Source organism: Gastrolobium bilobum, unplaced genomic scaffold, assembly GCF_033153095.1.
Source record: "Gastrolobium bilobum isolate Gb01-03AN ecotype WA unplaced genomic scaffold, APGP_CSIRO_Gbil_v1 utg7059, whole genome shotgun sequence".
Taxonomy (NCBI): Eukaryota; Viridiplantae; Streptophyta; class Magnoliopsida; order Fabales; family Fabaceae; genus Gastrolobium; species Gastrolobium bilobum.
The window spans coordinates 50,623-64,670 of NW_026899827.1; the positions used below are offsets into that span (position 1 = coordinate 50,623).

The window sequence follows — 14,048 nt, forward strand, 5'->3', positions numbered from 1 at the left end:
GGAGATATTTCATCATGAGGGGCCCCTTGGCTGGATACCTTCCTTCGACTTGCGAGGTTACCAACTGCTAGTCACCGAGAATTTTTATCCTTCTTGCTCTGTGCTCTTTTGCCTGTACGATCCCCACGATGAAAGTCTCATATTCAGCCTGGTTATTTGAGGTCGAAAATGCAAGGTGGAGTGAGTGTTCAATGGACACTCCATCCGGGCTCTCTATTGTCACTCCGGCTCCGCTTTCCTTAGAGTTTGAGGATCCGTCGACATATATTGTCCAGAGGTCCTCACTCTCTTTCTCTTTTCCTTTAAAGAAGGTGAGTTCTAACACGAAGTTGGCCAGTGCCTGAGACTTGATCGCTTGTCGAGGTTCATACGATATGTCAAACTCTGAGAGTTCGACGGCCCAGTTGATCATCCTTCCAGCTAAATTCGGCTTATGTAGCACTTGCCTGATAGGCTGGTTGGCTCTTACGACCACTTGATGCCCTTGAAAGTAAGGTCAGAGCCTTCTTGCCGTGATAACTGATAAGTAGGGCGAAGGCCACCTTTTCAAGCTTATGGTATCTGAGCTCAGGTCCTTGCGGTGTTAACCCTACAAAATACACTGGTTGTTGTCCTTTGTCCGTCTCCCTTATTAGGGCGGCACTAATGGCTTCTTCTCCCACAGAGAGATACAAGATCAGCGTCTCCCCGGGCTCTGGTTTTGACAATACAGGTGGGGTAGCTAGACATTTTTTTATCTTTTCAAGTGCTCTTTGACAGTCTTCCCCCCATCCAAATTCTGCCTCCTTTTTTAGGAGCTTGAAGAAAGGTAGGGATTTTTCTGCCGATCTTGACAGAAACCTTGTTAAGGCCGCCAGACGACCTGTGAGCTGCTGTATTTCTTCTTTGTTTTCTGGTTCTTTCATTTCCAAGACGACCTTGAATTTATCCAGGTTATCTTCAATTCCCCTATTGGTGAGCATGAAGCCCAAGAACTTCCCAGTAGGTACCCCGAAAGCGCACTTTACTGGGTTCAATATGATTCTCTGAGCTCTCAATTGCTCGAAGGTCTCCTTTAGGTCAGCTACATGTGTAGCTATGTGCGCGGATTTGACGATCATGTCGTCAATGTACACCTCCAAATTTCTTCCAATTTGATTATGAAAAACAAGGTTCATCATCCTCTGATAGGTCGCCCTGGAATTCTTGAGGCCGAATGGCATGACATTGTAACAGAAGTTTCCCTTCTCCGAGTTGAATGCACTCTTCTCGTGATCATCTGGATGTAGTGGGATTTGGTTATACCTGGAGTACGCATCCATGAAAGAAAGTAGCTAAAATTCTGATGAATTATCAACTAGCTAATCTATGCTAGGCATGGGATGCGAATCCTTTGGGAAGACCTTATTAAGGTCGGTGTAGTCTACACAAATTCTCCACTTACCACTGGGCTTCTTCACCATCACAACGTTGGAGAGCCATGTGGTGTATTGTATTTCTCTGATGAAGCCAGCTGCTAACAGCTCGTCCACATGCTCGTTTAAAGCCCGACGTCGGTCAGCACCCATTTTCCTCTTCTTTTGGGAGACTGGTTTTGAGCCGGGGTACATGGAAAGTTTGTGACAACAAAATGTTGGGTCTATCCCCGGAATCTCCGACACCATCCAAGAAATGAGATTAGTGTCTTTTTAACCTCGGCCTCCAAGCCTTTCCCAACCTTGGTATGACGTTTGTCGTTCTCCCCAATACTGACATCTTCCAGCTCTCCTTGGGGTTCTGGACGAGGTTCTTGGAGCTCTTCCCTAATGTCTAACTCGATCAAATTCACTTATGGGTATACCGTTTGGTCTCTGATGGAGGCTTTACCTCCATTTTTAATTCTATGAGGAGATGATGGCCCTCCATGGATGATCCTTAACGTCTCATAATAGCATTTTCTAGATTCCCTCTGATCTCCTCTTATGGTGATGACCTCATTTTTTGGTCCCACCATCTTCAGTGCTTGATGCTTGGTGGAGACCAACATGTCCCACTCATGGAACGTAGGCCGACAAATAATCACATTGTAGGAGGATGGTTCATTACTACTACAATTCGAACTCTGTCAGCTCGAAATGCTTCCTTAGTTCCCAAAGTCTTCTTCAAGTCTATGTTGCCCTTTGGGGGAGATGGTTCTCCATTAAAGCCAATCAGCTCGGTGATGCACGGCTTCAGATCTCGCTCATCTAAGTTTATCTTCTGGAAAGCATCCGAAAAGAGAATGTCGGGCGAGCTTCCGTGATCGAGGAAGATCCTTTTAACACACCAGTTAACTAGCACCCCGGTAATTACCAAACCATCAGTATGTCCGGGTATGACCATTTCTAGGTCCTCTTCAGTAAAGAACAGCCTCGGGGGAGCAGGATTCTTGGCTCTTTCTTTGAAGGTCGGTCTGTCTCTAACGGTCATGACCTCCTTTAGGTATTTTCTTCTAGAATTTGCAGTGTCTCCTCCACCACCCAAGGCTCCATTTATCACATTGCACTCAAATTCAGCCTCTTGGAACTCCTCCTCTTTATCTTTGACCTTCTTGCCCTTAGGAGGGCGGTCTTGTTCTTGATCTTTCCTCTCCTCCCCCTTCGGGCTATGGCTCCTGCTCCGGTTTCTTTGCCTTTGCTTGCCATTTTTCTTGCCCTGAGTTCGGATGATGTATTGCTTCAGCTTTCCTTCTCTAATGTGCTTCTCAATGGCATCTTGGAGATCCCAGCAATCATGCGTTGTGTGGCCATTCTGATCGTGAAAAGCACAATACTTGTTTCTGTCCAAGCCACCCTTGCTTTTAAGGGGTCGAGGTCTTTCGACGTTGTGCATCTCGATTTGAGCCACTTCCTTCCATATTCGAGATCAGGACATATTCAATGGTGTGTAGTTGTCGAATCTAGTCCTCGGATATCTTTCGTCCGACCTCTTGTCATGAGAGTCGGCTCCTTTCTTTAGCCCTCGTTGATCTCTGTCCTTGTTTTTTGTAAGAACCCGCATCGTTAATTAAGGAAGTTAGTTAATTAATTAATAGAAATTAGGAAATAATTCCATCATTGACCCTAATAATTATTGTGAGGCTTTAATAATTATATTAAGTGAGTAATAATGCTGAAAGTCGCTTTTCTGACGAAAAGTGCAGATACCGGTTCTGCTACTCGGTATAAATGTGTACCGATGAAGTATCCCGGAAAATTATAATAAGTGCATGAATATTCCTAGAATATTATATAGGACTAGTAAAACAAGTTTCAGGTCAAAATAATGAGAACTGGTGCCAGAACTGATACTGGCTATGGAAAAGCGCGTACCGGGAAGGTGCTGCGAAAAATAAAATAAAAATATGACAAATCTTGTAAATTGAGTACGTTCAGAATCCTAAGTTTGGAATTAAAATACTAAGCGTAGCTATTTTCGTTAATACAGTGTGATTACACTTAAACCGCCTATATAAGCTTAATGGCACATGATCCTAGGTTTTTGTTGAGCCTCCTACGTGAGAGATTTCTGGTGGTTGTGGTCAGCCACCTTGCCTCCCTTCTCCCTCTACTTTCAACCTTCAAGAAGTCACCTTTCTTCTTGAATCCTTCACACAAGCTTTCTACTTATGTATGCTTGAGCCTTGAGTGAGTTAAAGGTGTCCCATTTCTGAGTTTGATTCTGAGTTGTGAGGTTTTGAGGGGCTGTATATTATGAGTTGGTGTGTTCTTGTGGTGAAAGTCTTTTCCTTGACCTTGAAAGCTTCAAGAAGCCATTTTGAAGGGGAAAGGTGTAACCTTGTTATCCATTTTCGTGCACCTTTAAGGACAGAACTTTGGAGCTCCAAGCCACTTCATTTTCGGAGTTTTAAGCCTTGGAAGGTATACCTTGGTCACACTTTGTCATTTTGAAGAATTTTAGCTTGTTTAATCCATTAAAAAGAGGAACTTTAACCGTTTGAATAAAGGAATGTGTTTCTGAGTCCTTAGCATGTTAATAAACATCTGTTTAAGGAGTTCTTGGACTCCAGATCGAGTTTGGATCATTGGAGGTTAATTATACCTTTAAAACTCAGTTTTTTGCATTCTGTCGAAGAAGTATTAGAATACTTTTCGGGCAGTATTCGAATACATCCTGGAAAAAGGCAGTAATCGAATACTTCGCGAGACAGCAGCGACCTAGTTTAGTAATATTGCGATATCTTGAGCTACAGAGCTCTAAATTGAGTGAGGTTTGGACCTATGTGAAGCTAACACATAGGGCTACAACTCTGATTGAAGTTGCGACCTTTTTGCTGGAAATTTAGTTATTGTAGGAACTTTGCAAAAATCATAACCGGAGTTATACAACTCCGATTGAGGCGTAAAATATATCGTTGGAAAGCTTGAGATGTCTAGTTTAACATATTAAAATCTTAGAGTATTTGGTAAAGAGTTGCAATTGTAGTTTAAATGGTAGTTGAATACTCCTTGCAGGAGTATTGGAATACTTTTCTAGGAAGAAAAGTATTCGGATACCTTTGAAGAAGTATTCGAATAGTGGAAAGTATTCGAATATAGTGAGGTTTGGTATTCGGATACTGTGGTATACGGATACTGGGGGAAAAAGTATTTGGATACTTGGTAGTATTCGAATACTTTCTAAAGAGCTGGAGTATTCGAATACTACTCGTGGAGTATTCGAATACCTCCTGCAGAAACAACATGAAATGACTTAAAATGAGTTAGAAAGCCTTAATCACTTATAGTGAGCAATGTTTATTGATGATTAATTATTGTATAAACAGATTGTGATTGTGATGTTTATGGCCCTTGAGCTCGTGTGGACTCTTGGTTTGGATTGTTAGCTTGCAAGGTAAGCTTTCGTGTCCTTGGATTAGTCTGTTGTTTCTTCCCTCGACCTCCATGGGAGGGTGGTTTATATGCATGGGCTGCTTTTATGAAAATGTTATATGCATGATATATGCCTAAAATATGTGAATATGATGTTGTTACTTACACAATCAGACAACGACTCTGATGTGTAAGGCATGTAGTGTGTGAATATGATGTCGTTACTTACACAATCAGACAGCGACTCTGGTGTGTAAAGCATGTAGTGCATGAAAGTGATGTTGTTACTTATACAATCAGACAGCGACTCTGGTGTGTAAGGCATAAGACTACGACTCTTATGTTAGATGGGTCGCAGACGTGCATAATCTCTATCCTGTTCCCTGGCCAGTCGAACCGCATTTACATACATTACATGATTACTGAGTTAAATGTTTAGCTCATTGAGCAAGAGATTATACTGTCATGATTTATATGCTTAACATGAACATGCATTGCAATTACTGTTTTGAACTTATATTATGCCTGTAAGTGAGCTTGGGGCAGAAGAGTCATTGAGCACCCCTTGTCTTACAGAGATTTCTTTTTAGAGATCTCACCCCACGTTTGGGGCACATTTCAGGTTCAGGTAATGTGGGGGTTGACGCCTCTAGCGGCAGGAGACCGGAGCTTAGTTGACTGCTATTTATGTCTTCCCGCTTATGTGTATGGATTGCTATTTAGCCTTTATTCCTTACGTTGTTGTTGAGTTGAGACTATGTTGGGCTTTGTTGCCTTATTTGCTTAGCATGGGGTTTGTCCATGCCATATTGATGTTAGTACTCTTAGTTTGAGTTTTATAAACTATCAGTGTTTGTTCGGTCTACGTGTTGTAGTTCCGGGACTAGAGACACATTTATGTTATTTATATATTAAGGTATTTCAGTTAGCTGTCTATTTGCAATTACATACAGGCGATGTTTTGGAAAATAATTAAGTAAGCAAATGGGTAATGATAATGACGTCATAATTGAAAAGAAAAAGATATTCCACATTTTTAAATTAAGCGTAGCTTAATACGATGACATGTTAACAAACCGGGTATGCGCGAGGTGTTACATTTTATGGTATCAGAGCAAAGGTTCTAGGGAAAAGCCTATATGCATTGCAATAACTAGGATGCTTTGTTGTGTCTTGTCTTGTGTGTTTACTCCGTTGGGCTGTATTATGATGATGCATATGTTATCACATTGCGTGGGCCTGATCAACTCATAATTTGTGTAACTTGTGCAGAGTCATGGTAGGGTCCAGGAGAACCCGCGAGACTGCTGAGGATCAACCCGATCCTATCCTGGTTGCATTGGCTGAGATACAGGCGGCTAGATTAGCCGATTAGGAGGCCACTAGATTGGCCAACTTGGCAATGATGGACGCCATTCGTGAGGCGAACCGGAAGGCTGCAGAAGATGTTCGAGAGGCAAACCGGAGGACCACTAAGGATGTCCTCGAGGCGAACAGGATGGCAAACATGACCATGATGAGGGTCATTCTAGAGGAGATGAGGGCCGGTCCTGCTGTTGGTCAGTTCCCTCCGCCACCACCTCCACCGCCTCCACCTCCACCTAGTCTGCAGGAGGAGGGCCAGAGCCACGCTGTGGGCACTGGTCATCTTACTGGGGTGATGGAACCCTATCACGAGCCAACTGAGGACCGTGATGTAATCGACCGCCGGCTAAATGCTTTCCATAAGCATAAGCCACCTTCCTATGATGGATTGTATTATCCTATTGCGGCTACAAGATGGCTTCAGGCATTGGATAAGATCTTCAGAGTTATGCAGTGCACTAATCCGCAAAAGTTGATGTTTGCGACTTACATGCTGGAGGGAGACGCACATGAGTGGTGGACGAACACCTCTCAGGCTTACGAGATGCAGGGTCAGGTGATGACATGGCCATTCTTCGAGGATTGCTTCCTTGGGAGATATTTTCCTTATGACGCGCAGGAGCGAAAGCAGGGAGAGTTTGACAAATTGGTGCAGGGCTCGTTGTCTGATGACAAGTACCTGGCTAAGTTTAATGAGCTGGTGAAGTTTGCGCACTTCAGGATTGCGATGCCTACTCCTACTATGTTGGCCTCTAAGTTCCGCAGGGGACTTAATGAGGAGATTGTTGAACACATTGCTGGAGCTACATCCAGAGACTTTGAGACACTGGTGCAGCAGTGTCGGGACATTGAAGATGTCTGCATTACGAGTAAGGCCAAGATTGCTGAGACGAAGGGAACGAGTAGTTGCACTTCCTGGGAAGACAGAAAGTTTGCTAGAAAGGGAAAAGGGAAGCAGTTGGCCGCTAGGCAAGCGCCTAGTCAGTTCGTGAGGACTACTTCGCAGCAGGGAGGTTTTGCTAGACCTTATTCCACCCCTAGGTGTGCGGGATGCGGAAAGGAGCATGTTGGATGTTGTGCTACTAGAGAGCTGCTTTGTTTCAAGTGTGGAAAGAGTGGCCATATGGCCAAGGACTGTTATGCTTCAGTTGCTAGGGCTGCAACAATTCAGGCGACCCCTCTTCAGATGATTTCGGCTCCACTTTCAGCGGCACCTGTTGTGCCACCTGCCTTTGGTCGTGTTTACACCTCGGATCGGCAGTAGTCGGAAAGAGCTCTGAACCTTGTTAGAGGTATTGTTTCCATTGGTGGATCTGATGTTGATGTTTTGTTTGATTCCGGGGCTACGCATTCTTCTATTGCAACCCCGATTACTGTGGGGCTTGAGTTGCCCATTGCTGTGTTTTCTCCACCGTTGCGGGTGACTACCGCCACCGGAGAAAAGTGTGATACCTCCACTGTACATCGAGATGTCGTGTTTCAGTGGGATGACCGTGATTTTTTGGTAGATCTGATTGGATTGGTTGTCCAAGAACTGTGTTATGATTGGTTGTTGTGTCTTGCGAGTGATGGTGTCTCCGTGTGATTCCACAACCAGTTCCTCGCCTTTTATTTCAGTGCGGCGGGCTAGGAGAGCCTATTGTGAGCCGGGACATGTGGTTATGTCATGTTGGGAGGTTTGGTAAATGGGACACATGAGGACATCACTGGCATTCCTGTGGTGGGGGGGGGTTCCTCGAGGTGTTTTCTGAGGAGATTCCTGAGCTTTCGCCACAGCGAGAGATAGAGTTCTCCATAGGTTTGTTTCCTGGTGTGGGGTCTTTTTCTCTAGCTCCATACCGGATGTTGCCACCGGAGTTGGCAGAGCTGAAGAAGCTCATTGAAGATCTTTCGGTGAAAGACTTTATTTGACCTAGCGTGACTCCGTGGGGAACACCGGTCATTTTTGTTGTAAGGTAAGATACTTTACGCCATTACTTAATCGTGATGGTGCTTTGTTTGAGAATGCGAAATTCTCTTCAGGGAAACTGAGTGTGTAACACCTGGAATTTGTGGCAAGGCCACGCGCGATCTTGTATATGCGAGACTTGTGCATGTACAAGTAGTTTCGGTGAGTTGAGTGGTCTCCATGACTCTAGGTTCATATGTTATTATTGATCTGCTGCATAAGTATTTGGCATGTTAACACCATGGATAGTGTTAGGCATGAAATAAGTACGATAAATTATGGTAATGTATCAAAGCTATTTCACCTTTAATTGACTTTTGATTTTGCAGATACCACAGAGATTGAAGTATATTGTTGCATAGTGTTTTTGATTTAGTATGTTATTGAAATTGAAATTTTGCAGGTGTACGTGAACTAAGGTACGTTACTATGTGGATGTGCATGTTAATTAACATGTATTGGTTGAAATGAACATGATTATGATTTCGTACTGTGAATGGAATATGAACTTATTTTGAAAATTATGATTTATAAAATTGTAAGTCAAGTCGATGTAGAGTCATAGAGTAAGGCCAAACTCACTCAAGTTGTGTGTGGATTAGAGTAGATGGGGTCAGGTCACCTCTATTGAGGAAGTGATTGATGATCCCAGAGAATCGAATGACTATGATGTCATTGTGAAGTTTCGAGTTCTGACGGTGACTTCCTTGTTTGGGGGTGCACTTCTCGAGATGGAGACTGTGAGAGTCGAGAATGAGTTTTTGGAAAAGATCCAAGAGGCGCAAGTTCAATGAGGGTGAGCACGTGTTTGTGAGACTGTCACCTGTCACCGGTGTTGGTCGGGCACTTAGAGTGAGGAAACTGAGCCCGCGATTCATTGGGTCATACCAGTTACGTGGTAGAGTAGGACCTGTTGCCTACCGGTTTGCCTTGTCTCCGAACTTAACCAACACCCACAACATGTTTTACGTGTCTCAACTTCGCAAGTTTGTAGCGGATCCTTTGCACGTTGTACAACCGGATGTTGTGGAGGTTTGGGAGAACTTGAAAACTCTCGTCGGACCACACAAGTTTCTCGATCGTGGCGAGAAGCAGCTAAGGAGCGAGGTCATTTCGAAGGTCAGAGTACGATGAACGGGAAGAATTCCTAAAGGGTAATTCTGGGAGCGAGAGGACGAACTTCTCCGGCAGTATCCCGCGCTTCGAGACATATATGTTTTCTGATTTTGAGGGCAAAATCCTAAAAAGGTGGGGTGAATGTAAGAACCCACATCGTTAATTAAGGAAGTTAATTAATTAATTACGAGAAATTAGAAAATAATTCCATAATTGACCCTAATAATTATTGTGAGGCTTAAATAATTATATTAAGTGAGTAATAATGCTGAAAGTCGCTTTTCTGACGAAAAGTGCAGATACCGGTTCTGCTACTTGGTATAAATGCGTACCGATGAAGTATCCCGAAAAATTATAATAAGTGCATGAATATTCCTAGAATATTATATAGGACTAGTAAAACAAGTTTCAGGTCAAAATAATGAGAACTGGTGTCAGAACTGATACTGGCTATGGAAAAGCGCGTACCGGGAAGGTGCTGCGAAAAATAAAATAAAAATATGACAAATCTTGTAAAATTGAGTAGGTTCAGAATCCTAAGTTTGGGATTAAAATGCTAAGCGTAGCTGTTTTCGTTAATACAGTGTGATTACACTTAAACCGCCTATATAAGCTTAATGGCACATGATCCTAGGTTTTTGTTGAGCCTCCTACGTGAGAGATTTCTGGTGCTTGTGGTCAGCCACCTTGCCTCCCTTCTCCCTCTACTTTCAACCTTCAAGAAGTCACCTTTCTTCTTGAATCCTTCACACAAGCTTTCTACTTATGTGTGCTTGAGCCTTGAGTGAGTTAAAGGTGTCCCATTTCTGAGTTTGATTCTGAGTTGTGAGGTTTTGAGGGGCAGAATATTATGAGTTGGTGTGTTTGAAGTCGCGACCTTTTTGCTGGAAATTCAGTTGTTGTAGGAACTTTGCAAAAATCATAACCGGAGTTATACAACTCCGATTGAGGCATAAAATATATCGTTGGAAAGCTTGAGATGTCTAGTTTAACATATTGAAATATTAGAGTATTTGGTAAAGAGTTGCAACTGTAGTTTAAACTGGTAGTTGAATACTCCTTGCAGGAGTGTGGGAATACTTTTCTGGGAAGAAAAGTATTCGGATACCTTTGAAGAAGTATTCGAATACAGTGAGATTTGGTATTCGGATACTGTGGTATTCAGATACTGGGGGGAAAATTTGGATACTTGGTAGTATTCGAATACTTTCTAGAGAGCTGAAGTATTCGAATACTACTCGTGGAGTATTCGAATACCTCATGCAGAAACAACATGAAATGACTTAAAATGAGTTAGAAAGCCTTAATCACTTATAGAATCTTTAGCAATGTTTATTGATGATTAATTATTGTATAAACAGATTGTGATTGTGCTATTATGGGCCTTGAGCTTGCGTGGACTCTTGGTTTGGATTGTTAGCTTGCAAGGTAAACTTTCGTGTCCTCGGATTAGTTTGTTGTTTGTTCCACTGACCTCCATGGGAGGATGGTTTATATGAATGGGATGCATTTATGAAAATGTTATATGCATGATATACGCCTGAGATATGTGAATATGATGTTGTTACTTACACAATCAGACAGCGACTCTGGTGTGTAAGGCATGTAGTGTGTGAATATGATGTCATTACTTACACAATCAGACAGCGACTCTGGTGTGTAAGGCATGTAGTGTATGAAAGTGATGTTGTTACTTATACAATCAGACGACTCTGGTGTGTAAGGCATAAGACTGCGACTCTTACGTTAGATGGGTCGCAGACGTGCATAATCCCTATCCTGTTCCCTGGCCAGTCGAACCGCATTTACATACATCACATGATTACTGAGTTAAATGTTTAGCTTGTTGAGCAAGAGATTATACTGTCATGATTTATATGCTTAACATGAACATGCATTGCAATTACTTTTTTGAACTTATATTATGCCTGTAAGTGAGCTTGGGGCGGAAGAGTCCTTGAGGACCCCTTGTCTTACTGAGATTTCTTTTTAGAGATCTCACCCCACGTTTGGGGCACATTTCAGGTTCAGGTAATGCGGGGGTTGACTGCTGTTTATGTTTTCCTGCTTATGTTTATGGATTGCTATTTAGCCTGTATTCCTTATGTTGTTGTTGAGTTGAGACTATGTTGGGCTTTGTTGCCTTATTTGCTTAGCATGGGGTTTGTCCATGCCGCATTGATGTTAGTACTCTTAGTTTGAGTCGTATAAACTATCAGGGTTTGTCCGGTCTACGTGTTGTAGTTCCGCGACTAGAGACACATTTATGTTATTTATATATTGAGGTATTTCAGTTAGCTGTCTATTTGCAATTACATACATCGATGTTTAAGAAAATGATTAAGTAAGAAAATTGGTAATTTTAATGATGTCATAATTGAAAAGAAAAAGATATTCCACATTTTTAAATTAAGTGTAGCTTAATACGATGACATGTTAACAAACCGGGTATACGTGGGGTGTTACATTTTTCTTGCTAGGACTTCGGCAATTCGGGCTCCACCCTCTATAGTCACCATAAGCCTTTTGCATGTCATCAACGTCGATATATTTGTCCGACCTTCATCGAAATTCCTCCAGATCATTGACCGGGTTCTTATAGATGGATTTTGCAAGTGGAGAATCCCCATCTAATCCTGAAATGATCAAATGCAAGTAGACTGATTCAGTTAGGTTTCGAACTTTGAGGGCAGCATCTTTGAATCGATCGAGGTACTTTCTCAGTGATTCATTCTCCTTCTGCCGAATTTTCCCTAAAGCATAGGTCGACATGGGATGAGCTTTACTTGTGACGTAGTTCAATCGGAAAGTCCGAGCTCCAACTATTAGGTTGGAAAGTCCGAGCTCCAACTATTAGGGCATAATTGATTTGGCATGGGTCGAGTTCTAATGCATAATAGAGCTGATGTCCAGCTCGAATTGATGAGGGCACCGGGTTACCGAAACCCGGGTCGACCCGACTGGTCTGAACCGGATTTTAAAATTCCTCTTCTTAGATCTTTTTCCTTTTCAATGTAAACTATCTTTTATATTTTTTTTATTTTATGTATTTTTGCTTCGTTACTTACCTATCATTTTTGAATTGTTGATATGTTCAATTTAATTTTTAAATTTGGCATCTACGACCAAAATACATTGATCAGATGTAATTAACCACTATTGTATATGCAAAAGACATCATCCTTCTAAATTCTTTTTCATTACATACTTTGGATCAATTCCCAGTTGTAAATATCCCAGCAACGGCTGAAGAATGAACAAAAGAATAAACACACACACACAGAAACAAAAATGAGAAGAATTTGAACTTAATTTTTTTTTTCCAATTATTATAAGTAAAAGAAAAAAGTAAAACAGTCGCCGAAGATGTGGGGGTTAAGATAGGGTTTGAATCCTTTCTTCGTAACGACTTCTTAGTTCTTAGGGGCGTTCGGTTGAGGAGAAATTTTTTGAATATTAGGGAAATATAATTATTAGAAAAATGGTTGGAAAGTGAGTTTGGTAGGAAAATGTAAAGAAAATTGTTTGGTTGACCGAAATATTACCAGAGAAATTTATCTAAATTTGCAAAATCTATGTTCGGAAGGAACTTCGCACCTATTTTTTCACTTCCCCATTTATCTCAAAATACCACATCTCATGTGGTATTCTGTAACTGTGAATTTCATCCAAAAATCAACACAAAAGTCATTTCCCCATCTATCCTATTTGCCTAGTATTTTTTAAAAAAACCTAAACCAAAAGTAGTATTTTTCAATATCCACTTTTCCATCAATTTCAAAATAAATCTTCTACCAAACACTACCTTAGGATTGTCCATCCCCCACAGCATAATCAGATTCAGAATCACAAAATCAGATCCGGAAGAGAAATTTTTCAATGCAATTTCTGACTAGGAAATGTATATTATTCCATTCCTACCCATGATGATAAAATATTCCAATGCCAACGACGATAAAACATTTTACGCATGAAGTATTCAAGTATATACAACCAAAATGATGGTAAAAATCCACATAGAGTCACGTGGCAAATACGAACTTGAATTGATACAATCACATGGCAACCGATCTTGTCCCATTAGTTGCAACGGTGGCTTGCGCTTGCCCTCTGTCTGACGCCGTATCTGCCGACATCTTGTTATTAAAATCTGCTCAATTATGATTTTCAAAACTATCGACTCTGCCTCAAAACTTCAAAAAACAACATTGAGAGAGGCAATAAAAGACGCTGATGGAACTTTGTTTATCAAATTGAATCAAATTAATAAACAGATCCAAGAAGAGTGAAAGGAATCAACATTTCAGATTTTGGTGATCTTGTCAACAACATTTCTTCTTGATATTGCTGACAAGACCACTGAAATGTAACGTTGTATATATAATCTTTCCATTCCTCTGGTTTTTTCTTTAATTGATTCCAATTGCTCTCCCGACAGATGCGTTTTGAAATTATTCAATTTGATAAACAACGATCCAACGCGTTTTTTGTATCTCTCTCTGTGTGTTGTTTTCAAAGTTTGGGGGTAGAATCGATAGTTTTGGAGATCATGGTTGCACAGACTTTGATCGACTGAGAAGAAGAAAAAACTAACAAAAAATATGTAGGGAAATATTCGGATCTGATAGAAAATGAAAGAAACATTGCAAGAGGAGAATGAAAATGAAAGAAAAATTTCAAAAGAAAAGCAATAAAATTGACAGGAAGAAGAGACAAAGCATGAGCACAAAGCCCATTTCAGAGCTCTAATCTCAAAAAATAATTTTCATTTGTAAAAAAGGTGTTTTACAACTAAGGAGCTTATACATTAT

The 14,048-nt window shown here is 41.3% G+C and overlaps 1 protein-coding gene across 1 annotated transcript; it reads right to left on the minus strand.

The window, feature by feature from the left end:
• Nucleotides 1-2,037: 2,037 nt before the first annotated feature.
• LOC133293782 (uncharacterized) lies at nt 2,038-2,829 on the minus strand. The gene has a single exon (XM_061492386.1). It carries the CDS (start codon nt 2,827-2,829, stop codon nt 2,038-2,040), a length of 792 nt encoding a protein of 263 aa, XP_061348370.1.
• Between the last annotated feature and the right edge of the window lie 11,219 nt (nt 2,830-14,048).